This window comes from Fusarium coffeatum, assembly GCF_003316985.1.
Source record: "Fusarium coffeatum strain FIESC_28 chromosome Unknown BRIP53273_contig_284, whole genome shotgun sequence".
Lineage (NCBI taxonomy): Eukaryota > Fungi > Ascomycota > Sordariomycetes > Hypocreales > Nectriaceae > Fusarium > Fusarium coffeatum.
The window spans coordinates 48,905-63,160 of NW_022158075.1; the positions used below are offsets into that span (position 1 = coordinate 48,905).

The 14,256-nt window shown below is 49.5% G+C and overlaps 5 protein-coding genes across 5 annotated transcripts; 2 read left to right on the forward strand and 3 right to left on the reverse strand.

Moving 5' to 3' along the window:
- Positions 1 to 41: 41 nt before the first annotated feature.
- On the forward strand, positions 42 to 1,002 carry FIESC28_10081 (uncharacterized protein; the record flags this gene model as incomplete). Its single annotated transcript, XM_031164216.1, has 3 exons — positions 42 to 359; positions 407 to 842; positions 893 to 1,002. The coding sequence occupies 3 exons, from the start codon at positions 42 to 44 to the stop codon at positions 1,000 to 1,002; spliced, it is 864 nt and encodes a 287-aa protein (XP_031011701.1).
- Positions 1,003 to 1,309: 307 nt separating this feature from the next.
- Positions 1,310 to 1,956, reverse strand: FIESC28_10082 (uncharacterized protein; the record flags this gene model as incomplete). Its single annotated transcript, XM_031164217.1, has 2 exons — positions 1,310 to 1,376; positions 1,484 to 1,956. 2 exons carry the CDS (start codon positions 1,954 to 1,956, stop codon positions 1,310 to 1,312), a joined length of 540 nt encoding a protein of 179 aa, XP_031011702.1.
- Positions 1,957 to 2,573: 617 nt separating this feature from the next.
- On the reverse strand, positions 2,574 to 6,158 carry FIESC28_10083 (uncharacterized protein; the record flags this gene model as incomplete). The annotated part of the gene is made up of 9 exons (XM_031164218.1): positions 2,574 to 3,539; positions 3,586 to 4,180; positions 4,600 to 4,611; positions 4,668 to 4,716; positions 4,768 to 4,789; positions 4,851 to 5,341; positions 5,386 to 5,645; positions 5,693 to 6,007; positions 6,058 to 6,158. 9 exons carry the CDS (start codon positions 6,156 to 6,158, stop codon positions 2,574 to 2,576), a joined length of 2,811 nt encoding a protein of 936 aa, XP_031011703.1.
- A 607-nt stretch (positions 6,159 to 6,765) lies between these two features.
- Positions 6,766 to 8,306, forward strand: FIESC28_10084 (uncharacterized protein; the record flags this gene model as incomplete). Its single annotated transcript, XM_031164219.1, has 3 exons — positions 6,766 to 6,949; positions 6,998 to 7,715; positions 7,763 to 8,306. The coding sequence occupies 3 exons, from the start codon at positions 6,766 to 6,768 to the stop codon at positions 8,304 to 8,306; spliced, it is 1,446 nt and encodes a 481-aa protein (XP_031011704.1).
- Positions 8,307 to 10,026: 1,720 nt separating this feature from the next.
- Positions 10,027 to 12,443, reverse strand: FIESC28_10085 (uncharacterized protein; the record flags this gene model as incomplete). The annotated part of the gene is made up of 2 exons (XM_031164220.1): positions 10,027 to 10,425; positions 10,524 to 12,443. The coding sequence occupies 2 exons, from the start codon at positions 12,441 to 12,443 to the stop codon at positions 10,027 to 10,029; spliced, it is 2,319 nt and encodes a 772-aa protein (XP_031011705.1).
- Positions 12,444 to 14,256: the final 1,813 nt, after the last annotated feature.

Consider the following 14,256-nt stretch of genomic DNA (forward strand, 5'->3'; position numbering starts at 1 on the left):
CCCTTCCATTCGTTTGTCGCTACAATCGCTCCTTTCCAAAAATGCCTACAGACCAACCCGAAGACTCCGTCGAGCCTAAGGGCGACGTAGAGATGACCGAAACCAACACCCAGGAAACTCCCGCTGAGAACTCCCAAGATGTCGAGGGCGAGCAGGTTGAGAATGCAGACGAGACGGCGCTTACTGCTACGGACGAAGTTGTCGAGCCGAGGATAACTTTTGCCAATTATTTGATGAGTCCTATCGTTACGCTACTCATTGGGTCGGGCGATCAGTCTATTCTCTCAGCGCATCAAGGTCTTTTGACACAAAGTCCTTACTTTAAGGATATTTGCGACGCCTTTGTCGAAGACGGCAGCGTAAGCAACCACCCACACAACCATTGGATCGTTCTAACACATCTTAGCCCCGTCAAATCGAACTCCCAGACTACGACATCGACACAGTCGGCAGTTTCCTCGAGTACCTCTATACAGGCGAATACTTCCCCAAAAAGCTCCCCGGCCAGCGCGTCCTAGAATCCGACCCCTCGATCCCCTCCGTCGACAACAGCGGCGATCAACTCCTCAAGCACGCGCGCATCTATACTCTTGCCGAGAAGTTTGGCGTCGACGGTCTCAAGACGCTTTCCAGCTCCAAGATCCACTGCGTCAACTCCACAGCCAAGGGCGAGATCGCATATGCTCGTTATGTCTATGCCTTCACCAGCAACGACGATATTACTATTCGCGCTCCTGTCGCAAGTTTCTGGGCCACGCGCTCGCATACCCTGCGTGCCGAGGCGGAGGAGGAGTTCAAGGCTTTGTGTTTGGAGCACCCTCAATTCGGATACGATGTTCTCAGTATGTGCCCTCCCCCTTCAATTGATGAAATCTGTACTAACGGATACCAGCCCGCGTCTTGGACCACAAGCTCAAGCGAGAGCGCAACGACAAGATGCACCCCGCAACCAGCAGCGCACGAAAACGCGCGCGTCACAGCAGCGGTTCTCGTGCCGAATAAGCGGAGTCGTTTCGGAGGCAGTAAATCGGTGTTCATGGCGCATATCGAACGTTATTTCTGTTTTGTTCTGGGTTACTTTGAGGCGCTTTTTTTGTACAATAACAATACGGAGAAGATACACACACTGGGACAAAGATATGGTATTGGAGTCCGGGAATAGGCTCAAGAGAGCTGTCGAATTTTCGTACTTTAATCAAGAAATTCCTCGATGCGGTGCCCTGTGGAAGTTTCACATCATCGCATCAAGGCCTCTGTTTGAGGGCTCGCATATGAGCCTATCGGCCCCTCGCTCACTGTCCAGTGTGATTCATCTGGACTTGCTCTCAATCTGGAGTGTCCAGACTGAAGTCCAGTATCGGTTACCATATACATCCCTATGACAGCAACAACTCATAACCCAATTAATATTCATTCACATAATTGCATTTAAACAACCTTCATCTACAACGCCGAAGTCCTCGGTTGCGAGTTCTTAACATACTTAGTATGCTGCCCCAACGTAACAACCTTCAACCCCCCATCCTTCTCAACCTTTGAGATCCGAATGCTCGAAAACGCAACACTCCCACCAATTTTATCAGCCGTCGATACAATCTCCACAACATCGCCAAGTTTAGCCGTACTCAGATAACTAATGTGCATATCCACACTAGCCCCCGTCGTCTCTCTCAGATCCCAACTAGCAATCGCCAGACCGGTGACAAAGTCAATAATGGTCGCCGAGACTGCGCCGTGGAGGTTGCCGCTGCTGTTGAGGTGGTTTTCGTTGAGGGTCATGCGTGTTGTTACGACGCCGGGGGTTACGCTTGTGAGGGTTGCGGAGGACATTATGAAGTTGTAGATGGGGGATTTGGAGCGGAGGCGGTCCATTAGGGATTGGACGTGGCTTGTGCGGGTTGTTTCTGGGGAGGTGATGTCTGGGGTTTGTACCCGTGTTGAAGGTGGTTCAGACATGGTGAGTATCTTTGTTTGTGAATGTGAATGTTTCTGTTTGTTCAAGTTCTTGTGAGTGTAAGTGAGTCCGATGAGTGAGTGAGTCTTTAAAATTTCCCCATCGGGCAATTCCCGTCCCCGTTTGCTGAATACCCTCTCTTCCCTGCATACACTTCCTTCGGACTCTTAAACAACGTCCGACTAAAGTACCCAGCCGGATACATCAAATGCACATAATACCTAGGCTGCGCTGTGATAGCTGACTCTGCAATAGTGAACTAATGAGGACAGAATTGTTCATGAAAGGAGGTTCGGGCACGAATCTCTTAGACGCCGGGTTTGACTGACTTCATGCCATCTCAGCTGGGACATCTGTCGGAAGGGGACCACGAGGTCCTCGTTTGAAGTCGGACTCTTATCCTACATAGGTAGATCTCATTGTCGACAAGGCCAACTTTGCCTGCCCCAATCAAGCCGATATCTTCTCTCTCTTCAATCAAGACGAACATACCATCAGTTACGAGTCATTGTGTCAATCGCTATGAAGAGTGGTATTCAACAAACAAGCTATCCAACCTAACGCCAATTCCCACCGTTAACAATAATACAAATGTACGCTGTCATATCCAGTACACATCCTACCGTCTCTCCATCCGACCAAGTCTCTCCCTCGCAGCCTCAACAACACTCCTCCTCAACGGCGGTCCTTCATCCTCCCCTTCTCCCTCAGGCACAACAGTCCACTTCTTCGCAGCACCCTGCATCCCCGCCCAAAGATCCGTAGGAAGATACTCTCCCACATCCTGTCTAAACGTCTCCCGCGAAGCTTGATCGCTGTCAAGTAGTTTATCCACGTTCTCTTGTGCCTTCCGCCAGATATTCTTCACGCGATCATCCACCGCGCGACGACGCTCGACTTCGAGGATCAGACTATCGTACGCGCCGGCGTAGCGTTCGTAGAAATCTTTGAGTTGCTGCATTTCTTGCAACTTTGCAAAAACACTCTCCTTCTCCATATCCCATCTCGTTTTAAAGTCTCCCTCTGCCGCAATGTAATCAGACAGTCGGTCGCCAATGTCGCCGAGTACAGCATACGCTTGCAGCATGCTCTCGTACGCGTGTTTCGAAATATCATGCTGTTCCTGCAGCACGAGGTAATCCTGCTCCATAGCCGTGAGGCGCTCCTGTATCTCCTGCACAACATCACCCACCTCGCCAGCATCTTGGACAACGACCTTGAACATCTCCGCGCGGTCTTTGGCTGTTTTGGGCTCGAGGTCTGACATTCCAGATTCCTGCTCGGCGATAACGCCAGAAATGGAGACGCCGTCGGTGCCCTGTGTTGTTTCGGCGGCTCTGCGTCTTGCGAGGGCGACGCCGCCTTCTGTTGTGCGGATGGCGGTGACGCACATGTCGAAGTGGTGCGTTAGCGAGACGAGGAGTTGGGCCATGTTTGCGGAGTGGTCGACTAAGCTTTCGAGGAGTTCGATTGAGGGCGGGCCGTCTTCGGGAGATAGGCTTGGGGTGTCGGTGATGATCTTCTTGAGATTCCTAATGTCGGTGTCGAAGCGGAGTAGATCGCCATCAAAAGATTGCTGTACAGCCTACTTTTGTCAATAGATGTTTGTTGATAGCTTCTGGTTTGCTTACCTGCAGTTCCTGAATGCTCTTCTTCATGGCTTCTCGAACTCCATGCACACCCCCTTCATCGATGAAATCAAGAAGACTCCGTCTCTCCTCCCCCTTGGGACGAAAAACCTCCTCAACACCAGTCTCGCGCAACATCTCCATAGTGCGCTCCAACCCGCCATCAACAAGATCCATCGACTTGATCAACTTCTTAAAGTCCTTCTTTCCCCAATCATAAGTACCCTGCAAGCTCCTCCTAACTCTAGCAAGGATAGTCGTCTGATCAAGGATAGACTCTTCTAAGAAGCCCGTCTGGGCTGTTAGGATAGCGACATCCTCGTGGGACTGTCGCGCAGCGTTTGCGATTTCGTTTGCGCGCAGGACGAGCGCCACTGACGAAAGCGAGCGTTTGGAAGCGAATAGATGGTTTACGAGTGTGTCGATGTCGAGTTCTGGCGCGTGCGATACGTTGGAGTTTGAGGTTCGGGGATGGGAATGGCCGGATGAGGCTCCGGATGAGCCATGACTTCGGCGCAAAGAGGCGGATGAAGAAGCCATGATGAAATGTTTGTGTGTTTGTGTTTGGGATGTCGGTGTGATGATAACAATAACAATACTAGTAATCAATCATGACTACATATTGAGATATGATGATAAATGTTAGGATGGAAAAAAAGAAGTATGTTATGGAATGAAAGAAGAAGAAAAGAAAGTTGAGGTAGGACTAAAGATGAGATGGGATGGGATGGGAGCTTGATAGCCTAGTTGGACGATGACGGAAGTTACGATAAGAGTTCCGTTATCGCAGGGGATCCACAAGAGACCAGGCAGCTGACGCGCTTGAATCAGTGAAGCTGGGCGTGGACTACTGGGTTAGTCCTAGCATTACTGCAGGTACAGTGAAAGAGTCATGCACTACTAAAGCACCCCAACTGTAAAGATGTTTCAATTCATTTATGTGTGTTTCAATTGTTTTGTTTATATACGCTCAGACACACGTTTATGGCGGCGGTCTGTTTCACTTTGGCCACTTACACCATGGCACTTCTGTAGAGCCTCAAAGTCAATCCAGCTTCCTTCCATCTTTATCTCGTCGCTCGCACCTTGTCATACCGCAAAACAGCCCCGAGCAACACACTCGCTCCAAGCGCACTAAAATACGTTAACAATATTCCTCAACAAACAAAGAATATGGTAACTTACCAGTCTTCGGGTGAGCAGTACTCTGTAGGATTATGACTAATCCCCGATCTTGTAGGCGTAAAGATCATACTCGTCGGACATACCCGGTTGGTATAACAACTATCATGCCCAGCACCACTAATCATCCTCTTCCAGAGTTTCTCGTTGGATAGAGTAGAGCACACTTCTGTAGCAGCTGCTTCAACAGCAGCGATACAGCCCTCGTCAAACTTGACAGCAGGACTATCAACGAGCAGCTCCCAGTCAACCTCACAGCCCTTCTCGCTATCATCAGATGCAATGCGGGAGAATTCAGCTTGGCACTCTTCCACCATTTTAGAAAGAGTCTCGTCTTGCACGTGGCGTACATCAAGGGTGAATTTAACTGTGTGAGCCATCGTATTCACCGTTCCGGGCTCAGCGGTGAAGATTCCAGTGGTTGTTAGGCCATCGAAGCGTTTAGCAATCGAATTAGCTGCGACGATCATTTTTGTTGCGCACAGAATGGGATCTTTGCGTGCGTAGAGTGGTGTTGTGCCTGCATGGCTGTCGCGGCCTTTGACGGTGATGTTGAACCATTTAAATGCTTGCACACCTACAACTGTCAGCCAATGCTTCCCACAGAAGTGGCATTCTTACCTTGGACAACTCCAATCTTGAGATCCTCGTCTTCCAAGATGGGACCCTGCTCAATGTGAAGCTCGAAATGAGCGGCAAAGGGATTTGACTGGTATGATGCTGGGACATCACCCGTGTAGCCAATACGATCTAACTCTTCCTTCATAGACTTTGGTTCAGATGCGAGAATCTCTCTGAGATCCCATGCTGTTTGGAGGGGAATGACTTCAGCCCACACACCTGACGCAACAGCCATCTTGGGGAATCGGGCACCTTCTTCACTGCAAATCGTCAGCAAGAACCCTACAACAAACTCATGAGGACTCACTTTGTCCAGTTAACAACTCCAACCGGGCCTTCAGTCTCAACACCACTCTCATTCAAAGTCCTCAAAACCTCCAGACCAGAAATAACGCCCAGAATACCATCATACCGACCACCAGTAGGTTGCGTATCAAGATGCGAACCCATCATAACAGGAGGCAATTCATTATTTTTTCCTGAGCGGATAGCGAATAGGTTACCCATTTGATCGACAAAGGTCTTTAAGTTGAGGGATTTGGCATAGGTCATGAACCAGTCTCTGACTTGTTTGTCTGAGTCGTCGAGACTGAGACGGGCCATGCCCGTTTCTGTGGATGCTCTAGATACATGTTAATGTGTGTGCATATTGGGTGGAGGTGTTTGACGTACTTTCCCCATGGGTGCGCTGCGCCGAATTGACAGCTCTCGTGTAGGGACTTTGCGAGGTTTGACTCAGCGATTGTCAGAGGTGGTAGGTTTAGTGAGCCCATTGTGAGTGTATGTAGTCTTGCGATCTGATGTGTGTGAGTTGATAGCAAGTCTAACTTGGAGAAATGTTATCATATCTCGATGAGTCCCAGTCTATCTTTTATTACAACTACGGTCCCCGACGGTGTTGCTCTCCATCATGAGGGACTGGGTGAACTACCTCTAAGCTCCATTTAATTCCACATCCAAACATGTCTCCCCTCCCACTAATACTGATTGGCTACAACCCGTTAACCGTGGTAGTTCTATCGCCCGTCGGCCGTCGGCCAACACAAAATGCTCCGAAACGGCAGGGGACTCCGCCCATCTGATCTTAGACGAGTGACATCGCGCCCTTCGCCTAGTCATTAAACCACTTCTTATCTAGTTATCATGCATTATCGCTTCTATCTTCTGTACAAACCCAGGAATTATACCCGGGGAACCTCTATCATGCGGGTCTTCTAGTCTCCGCCGACGGCTTCTTCGATAGCAAATGCGGGGGTGGATAAGAAGTCCCCGCTCCGGGCTCCGGTCTACCCCGGACTTTATACATAACGGTCCACAGTCCATCGTTGTTGTATGTGAACTACAGTAGATTGTAATTAACTACCTGTATCTATATTCAATATGTCGCATATGGAGGCTTCCGAGAAAAAGGAAGACCTCACCAGTCTTCCCCTCGAACAACCCGGCGAAACAAGCATAACCAGCAACGATGCAGAACGCAAAGTCCTTTCCAAATTCGACAAGTTTGTCATGCCTCAAATGGCCATTCTCGTTCTCTTTGCCTACTTAGATCGAACAAACATAGGTAACCTCCCTCTCCTCCCAATCCTTCACTCTTGCTGACGCTCGCCAGGAAACGCCCGAGTCTTCGGCTTCGAAGAAGACACAGGCATGCACGGAACCCAATTCAACGACGTATCAATGTACTTCTACATCTCCTACGTCATCTTCGAAACACCCTGGGTTCTCGCCGTTAAGAAGTTCGGGCCGGGAAAGGTTCTTGCTATTGCAATTATTAGCTGGAGTGCTATTACGCTTGGTACTGGCTTTGTGCACTCCTACGGGCAAGTCATTGCTTGTCGCGTGTTACTCGGTTTCTTCGAAGCTGGCCTTTTTCCGTCACTCATGTTTGTCATTTCGCAGATTTATCCTCCTGCGTCGCAAGGTAAACGTATGGCTGTGCTGTATGTATCTATTGCGCTTTCTGGAGCTTTAGGAGGACTTATTGCGTATGGGATTCAGAGTATGGGTGCACGACATGGACTATCTGCTTGGAGATGGCTGTTTATTATTGAAGGTGCTATTTCGTTTCTTGTTGGAGCTATTTGCTGGTTGAGCTTGCCCAGTTCTCCTGAGACGGCTTGGTTTCTTAACGCTGAGGAGAAGGCGACGATGAGACTCATCAAGGAGCGCAATAACCCGTTTAAGGAAACTGTCAAGTTCTCTTGGAAGCAGGTTGGTATGGCTGTTACTGATCCGCTTATTTGGCTTGCTTCTATTGCCTTGTTTTGTTCTTCTATTGCATTGTTTGGCTTTGGAACTTTCTTGCCTACCCTTCTCAAAGGTCTCGAGTAAGTATTCGCCTGTCCTTGTTATGAGCTTGACTAACAGAGTGCAGCTATACTTCGTTACAAGCCAACTATCTCAGTATTCCCGTCTATGTTCTGGCATCCATCTTCACGGGTGCCACTACATACGTCTCCGATCGCCTCAACCGCCGAGCAATCTGTCTCATCCACTCCCCCCTCCTTGTCATAGCCGGCTACGCAATCGCTGTCGGCACAGGCCATAAAGGTGCAGGTTTCTTTGCCATGTTCCTCGTCGGCAGCGGAGTCTACTCCTTCAACACCGTGGTAGTAACCTGGATCTCCAACAACGTCCAGCCAGACTACAAGCGCTCCGTCGCTATCGCTACCATCATATCGATCGGCAATGCCTCTGGAATGGCAGCTTCTCAGATTTATCCCATCAGAGACGCTCCGAGATACGTAACTGGAAATGCCATCTCGCTTGGAGGCGAGGTTATTGCGTTGGTTTGCATTGGACTTATTTATGGTCTTCTTAAGTGGAGGATGAGACAGAAGGAGAAGGCTTTGGCGAGAGGTGATGATAGTAATGGTAAGGAAGGTGATCAGAGCTTGGACTTCAAGTATGTCTTTTAGACGGCACAAGTTATTTTGCAGGTAGATATGCGTGGCCGTCTGGTCGGTCGTGTCAGCCAGCTTGAGGTAGTGTGTAAGAAGACATCGCATCTAGATATGCGCAGGAATCAGAAACCATAGACATCTTATAGCATTATATCGGGAATATGTACCATGCTTATACCTTACAAAGATCTACTCACATAAAATAATGTACCAAAAGAGATCCCTAAGCCATCTAAAAAGCCATCACATCTTAGAACCTGGATACATACCCATGAGATCAAGACGTAAAGATTGACAATGTCCCAATCGACAGTCTCAGATAGAGTCAGTAGACTGCATGCACACGAGAAAGAGAACAGTTTGGCTATAGGTAATCCATGACGAAGAAGTTAACGATCTGGTATCTTGCAATTCATAAGAGAGCTCCAATTGACCTTTACATATTCCAATGTCATATGCAGTAAGCAACTGAGGCGGACAATACCGTCTAACCACAGAAGGCTCAGCCTTCCTAACCATCAAGTCCCTCCATTCTCCTGGGAAGAGGTATAATTATATGGGCGACGGCGTTGACTTGGGAAGGAGAGGTATCGCATCTAGTCAACAGCAACAAAGAAACACACCATTCAACAGACATCCACAACATATTCTCTTATTCTCACATCTCCGAGGGCCATGGCGATACGCCAGTCAGAAAAGCCGTTGTCAAAAGTACTGATAAGACCACCCAGTAATGGAAGGTTCCAAACAACCCATTCTTACGATTCGTCCAATCATCTTCAACGGTGGCGCTCCGGTGAGATTAGCGAGACCGGCCATGTCCGTCTTATCGCGGCTCTTGATCAGCTTATCTCAAACTCAAAACTCATTCTCATCAGTCATCTCATCACCTCACCAACCTATTCACAGTTGTAATCACCAAGACACAAACGAGCAATCACACAAACATATATCTTCACTGGAAATAAGACGGACCAAATTGTGCAGAGGCAAATGATTCTCTTGAGCTGTACCTGCATCGCATTCTGGCAGCTTTGTGTATAGTATAATGTATATCTGTTATGAACCAACTCCAAGCAACAAATTCCTTGCATTCCATCCATGCGGAAGCAAACTTTTCAATATTCCCAAATTCCATTCCCCCCTGCGCCATTATACAGTCTTTCGCATTCAATCAGGTCGGTCATCTTTGAGGGAGACATCGTGATACGCGTAAAACCAGGCATTCGCTCTTTCAACTAACACACATAAAACAAGGTCCTTCTGTTGAAATACTTCATTCCTTATTAAGACTGTCTCTGTCCGTTCAACGGAGAGTAGTCAAAGATGGAGATGACAAACAGGTTGAGGTCCGATGATTAAAACAGCAAGGTAACAAAGGCGGTGATATCCGCAAAGAGCAAAGTGGAAAACAAAGACTCGCGGGTGATAAAAGACTCCCAAACTCCAATGCGGATGCCCGGCATGCCATGCCAGGCTTGCACAAGTCCAATTCCGTAAACGCCAAACAATTATGGCCGTAAGCCGTACAAGCATACCATTGATCAATCGATCAAAGGCTGTTGCTGTTTCGGGTCAAACAGCCAGGTAGAGTAGTGATATAGCGGGCGGCGGTGATGCCTTGAAGCCCATAGTGAAAGGTGTATTATAGCAATGCAATCTGGGTTGCTGTTAATGTCGTGTTGCTGGTGGATTATGAACAGTCCAACTCCATACCACGGTCGGCGACATGACCCTATCCTCGAATCGCCGTGGCAGCATGGCCATCGCGCGACCAGGGAAATTGATCCATCATTTGTTGTTGGATTTGATACGACAGATCGTTAGAAGGTGTACCATCAAAAGATACAAAGGCAGGTGAGGCCGATCTGGCAGCAGCCGATGGCTTCGGGGTGGGCGACGTGCTGTTAGCACGGAATCCATCCTTTGGTGTTGAAGGACCCGACGGTGGGCTAAAGGCGCCACCAAGCTGAAGGGTATGGTGAGCTGCAGGACCGGCGTGGTGGCTATATCCGTTGGGGCTTCCAAGCGATGTCGTATGGCTGCGGCGGTGGTTACCAGCGGCAGCACCGTCGTAGCGGGTAGCGCTGAGGGTAGTATCGTTCATGTTAGGGCTCGACTGTTTTGATCCAAACTGCAACAAGACTGTTAGTAACCGATTCTTTGATCTTGCTTCTGGGTTGCCGTGCCATCCCGATGGGCGGGGTGAATGATGCTACGATTCTGGCGCACAAGGGAAGGGCGACGGGCGCCAGAAGCGATGGGTGAAGCAGGGCGGACTTCGGGGGCACGTACAAAGCAGTACTTGTTAACCAGCTCCTCATATGATGAGCTGGAGATTGTCGAGTTGGGAGAAGTAGCTCCGGGGGCGGTGGCCTGGCTCTTAGCGTTGTTGGTAGGCTCAGGAACCATAAGGCTGGGCTTGGAACTTCGGACGTTGGCCTTCATGTAAAGACCATCCTTATCCTGAGCGGCTTCCTTTTCTTTGGCAGCCTGGACGGCAGCGCTCAAGGAAGCACCAAAGTCGTATCGGTTAGAAAAGGCGAGGCCACTGGGAGAGCCAAAGTCCTTAGAGATGTTATCACTGGCCAGGTTACCAGCCGACTTGGACTTGAGGCGAAGACCACCAGTGCTGTTCTCAGACTCGCCGAGAAACTCGTGGATGGGCTGGTCAAAGTTGAGCTTTGCGTCGTCACCGAACTCACTGAAGCCAACAGGCATCGACTTGGGTCGAGGGACATTGGCGCTGCCGGTACGTCGGCTGCTCCGGGGGAGTCCGTTGGCCGGGCGAGAAGAAGCGCCCTGGAAATTGTTCTTGCCATTCATGGGCAGATGCTTCTTGCGGAAGTCGACCTGGAAGTTAGAGTTGGTGTTGTTGTCCCAGTATTCTTGTCCGTTGACGGTGTAGCGGACACAGAAGAAGAGGGTCTTGGACTCGAGGTTGGCTGTATCAGCGAGCTTGATGGAAAAGGTGAAGCGATCATGACCCAACGGAGTTTCCCGTGGGCGGATCTCGTGGCTGTAATCAGCGGCGACCTCCGAGGTGGTCTTCCAGTAGTCGAGAGTGAAACGGCATGTAACGGCCTTGGAAAAGGCAATGTTGGCAACAGCCACAGAGCCCAAAAGAGTCTTTTGATCGGCCGATAGCCAAACCTTCTCTAGTCGAACGGGCAACGACTTACGGGCCGGCGAATCATGGGGGAAGTTTGTGGTGAGAATCTCCCACTCAAAAGGAGGAGTGCGGGCAGTCTGCTTGCCGTTGCCAGGGAAGGGATACTCGGTGTCACTCTCGTAGCTGTCAATAGGTGAAGAGCCAGCGCTCACAGCGAGAGGTCGGTCCACTTGCAGGAAGTGTCGGACGTGCTCGAGATGTGAATCGAAGTGAACAGCCTTGGAGAAGATGGGAGTACCGGGCATACTTGAGGGGCGGCGTCTTGAGGAAGGACGAAGAGCAGGTCGGACGAGCTCACCAGACTTCTTTCGCACCATTTGAGGCTTCTTAAGCAGATCCTCGTCAATCTCCTCTTCAGATACCGACTGCGAGTTGTCGGACATGTTAATGGCAGCGTTGGGCTCGGTCGCTGATCGAACATGACCCATCTTACGACCCTTGGCAAGATCACCGAGAGCACTTGTGCTGAAGCTTAGATGCACACCATCCTTGCGAGGGCGTAGTTGTAATGTTTCTGTGCTGTCATTGTGCTGGATTTGTGTTCGTTGGGGAGATGATGAGCGCTGCATGGGGATCTGGCTAACGGCGTCTCGTAGAGCCTTGTCGAGCTTTCGACCTCGAATCTGGGGTTCTTGCTCCTCGTCGTCGCTACCGGAGGAAGCAGAATCGGGTGGCGAGATGATAGCACCCATGGGCATTGTGCGCTCGTCTGTCACGGGTGGTGGTGATTGGCGAACGCTTGAAGGAACTGCTGTGCCCATGCTCTTGAGATCCTCCGATGTTCCCTGCGGTGTCAGCGTCCCTGTTGATCCATCGCTAAGAGCAGAAGCCGAAGGTGTTCGTCGATGCTTGGTAAGATATGAAGCAGATCGCGGTAGGTTAGGTCTCGGACTCGATTGTAGCGACGACCTCCGGCTCGCTACGGGCGAAGCAGAGGCTGACGAAGCGGGAGATCGATGTGAGGGCGGCGTGTAAGGCATTCCCAAGGTTTTTGGGTGTGAGATTAGAGGGAAGGGAGGAGGGAAAGGTTTATCCGTGGAAGCTGGAGACGATTTCCAGATGCTTGACCACGTTGAGGTAAAAAGAAGAATCAACTAAGGGTAAATGAGGTTGATGAAACTTCTCGTCTCGAGCGAGATGAGATTTTGGAGGAGACAGAGAAGTGTTGCTTTGAGTTGCGATGGAGATTTTGCTCCTAGCGCTTTTCGATGAAGATCAAGGCAGGAGTTGATCGAGATCAGGTCTAATAACGGGGAAGGAACGGATTAGCATGGTCAAGAAACAGGGAACTTTTGTGGCAATGCATAATTAGACGAGAGAGAAGATGCCAAGAAGGGGTGAAAACAATGGACAATTTGGGGTAACCAAAAAAATAGACAATCACTGAAGTATGCAGTGAATAGGATGAGGAGAAGTGGGCAATGGAGAGAGAGGATGTTTTTTTTTTAATTGTCTGTGTTTCGTTTGCTCCATTTGTCGCGAGGAACGAGAGGGCTGTGCGGGCGCTGTGGTGTTGAGGATTACAGGGAGTACAGTGCAGTGTAATTCAGTGGGTGTTTTAGTGCGGTGCCACTACTTACATGATCAATGCGCCAAAGCCAAACAAACAAAGATCTGTCGACTCGAAGAAGGACAATAATGCTCTGGCAATATTCCAGCAACTGAGCAAAGGATGATTCCACGAGGAACAGTTCGGCAATTGTGTTGAGTTGATGAGTTGAGTGATAGTGTATCACAGTGAAGTGATACTGCAGCTGATTTCCGATGATAACGTTGAACAAGAGGCGGTAGTCGTCGGATTAGGAGCTTCGTCGAGATGATGATGAGGACAGAGGCATCAAACAAAAAGACAACAAAAATAAAACAAATAAACAAATAAATGATGGCCGATGATACTATAGAGACACTTGAAGTCAGTAAGTCAAATCAGTCCTTTTTTTGAGTTGAGGTCATAAACTCGTTGAACAGCAATCAGAGCTGGTGGATGCTGGGAAAGGAATCGAGGATAAGATATGATGGCTGCGGGGAGCCAGGTGGTTTTGAGTGTTCTGTCCAGTTGCAGTTGCCTCTGGATCTGTAGGTCCCCAATAAAAAAAAAACCAAGGTGCTTGACGGGTTATTGGTTGACCTGACCTTGTCGCTACGACTGCCTTGGCCCTTTGGTGTACTTTGCCAATGGAGGTTTAGTGAGGTGTGAGAGGCAGCGCCGGGGCCGGCCTGAGCGGCATGGGCTAGTACGACAAGGTTGAGAGCCGCGTAGGCATGGGCCGTCTGATGGTAGAGTCGTAGTAGAGGGAAAAGATGGATGGGGACTAACAAGATGGATGGGTGGTAGGTGCTAAAAGGCAGGGATGGGCAGGATGGGGCAGGATTTGAGTTGCAGGCCAGGACAGGACCAGGGGTGGGGATGGGATGGGAGGGATAGAGCTAACGAGAATTGGTGGTACCGTAAAGTACACAGGTAGGGTAAGAGTAAGAGTAAGAAGTGAGAAAGGGTGGCATCATGTTGATGCTGTGCACTTACGAGTATCAGACAGACTCTACATGAACTGTTACTGTTACTGCAGAGTATCAAACCAATCGATAAACTCTCTCAACCTCGTTGCATCGGTTTTATGGCGGGTCTCAATTTGACTGTTACTTCTCCGTGGGGTGGAGGACTGGAGATGTGGATTGAGTTGTAGTAGAAGAGTATGGAGTAGTGGAGAGACCAGACTTCAGACAAGAGGCCTTTTTCTATCCTTTTTCAATATGAGTGAATTGGATCTCTTTCAAAAATGAGGCGGAGGCAAA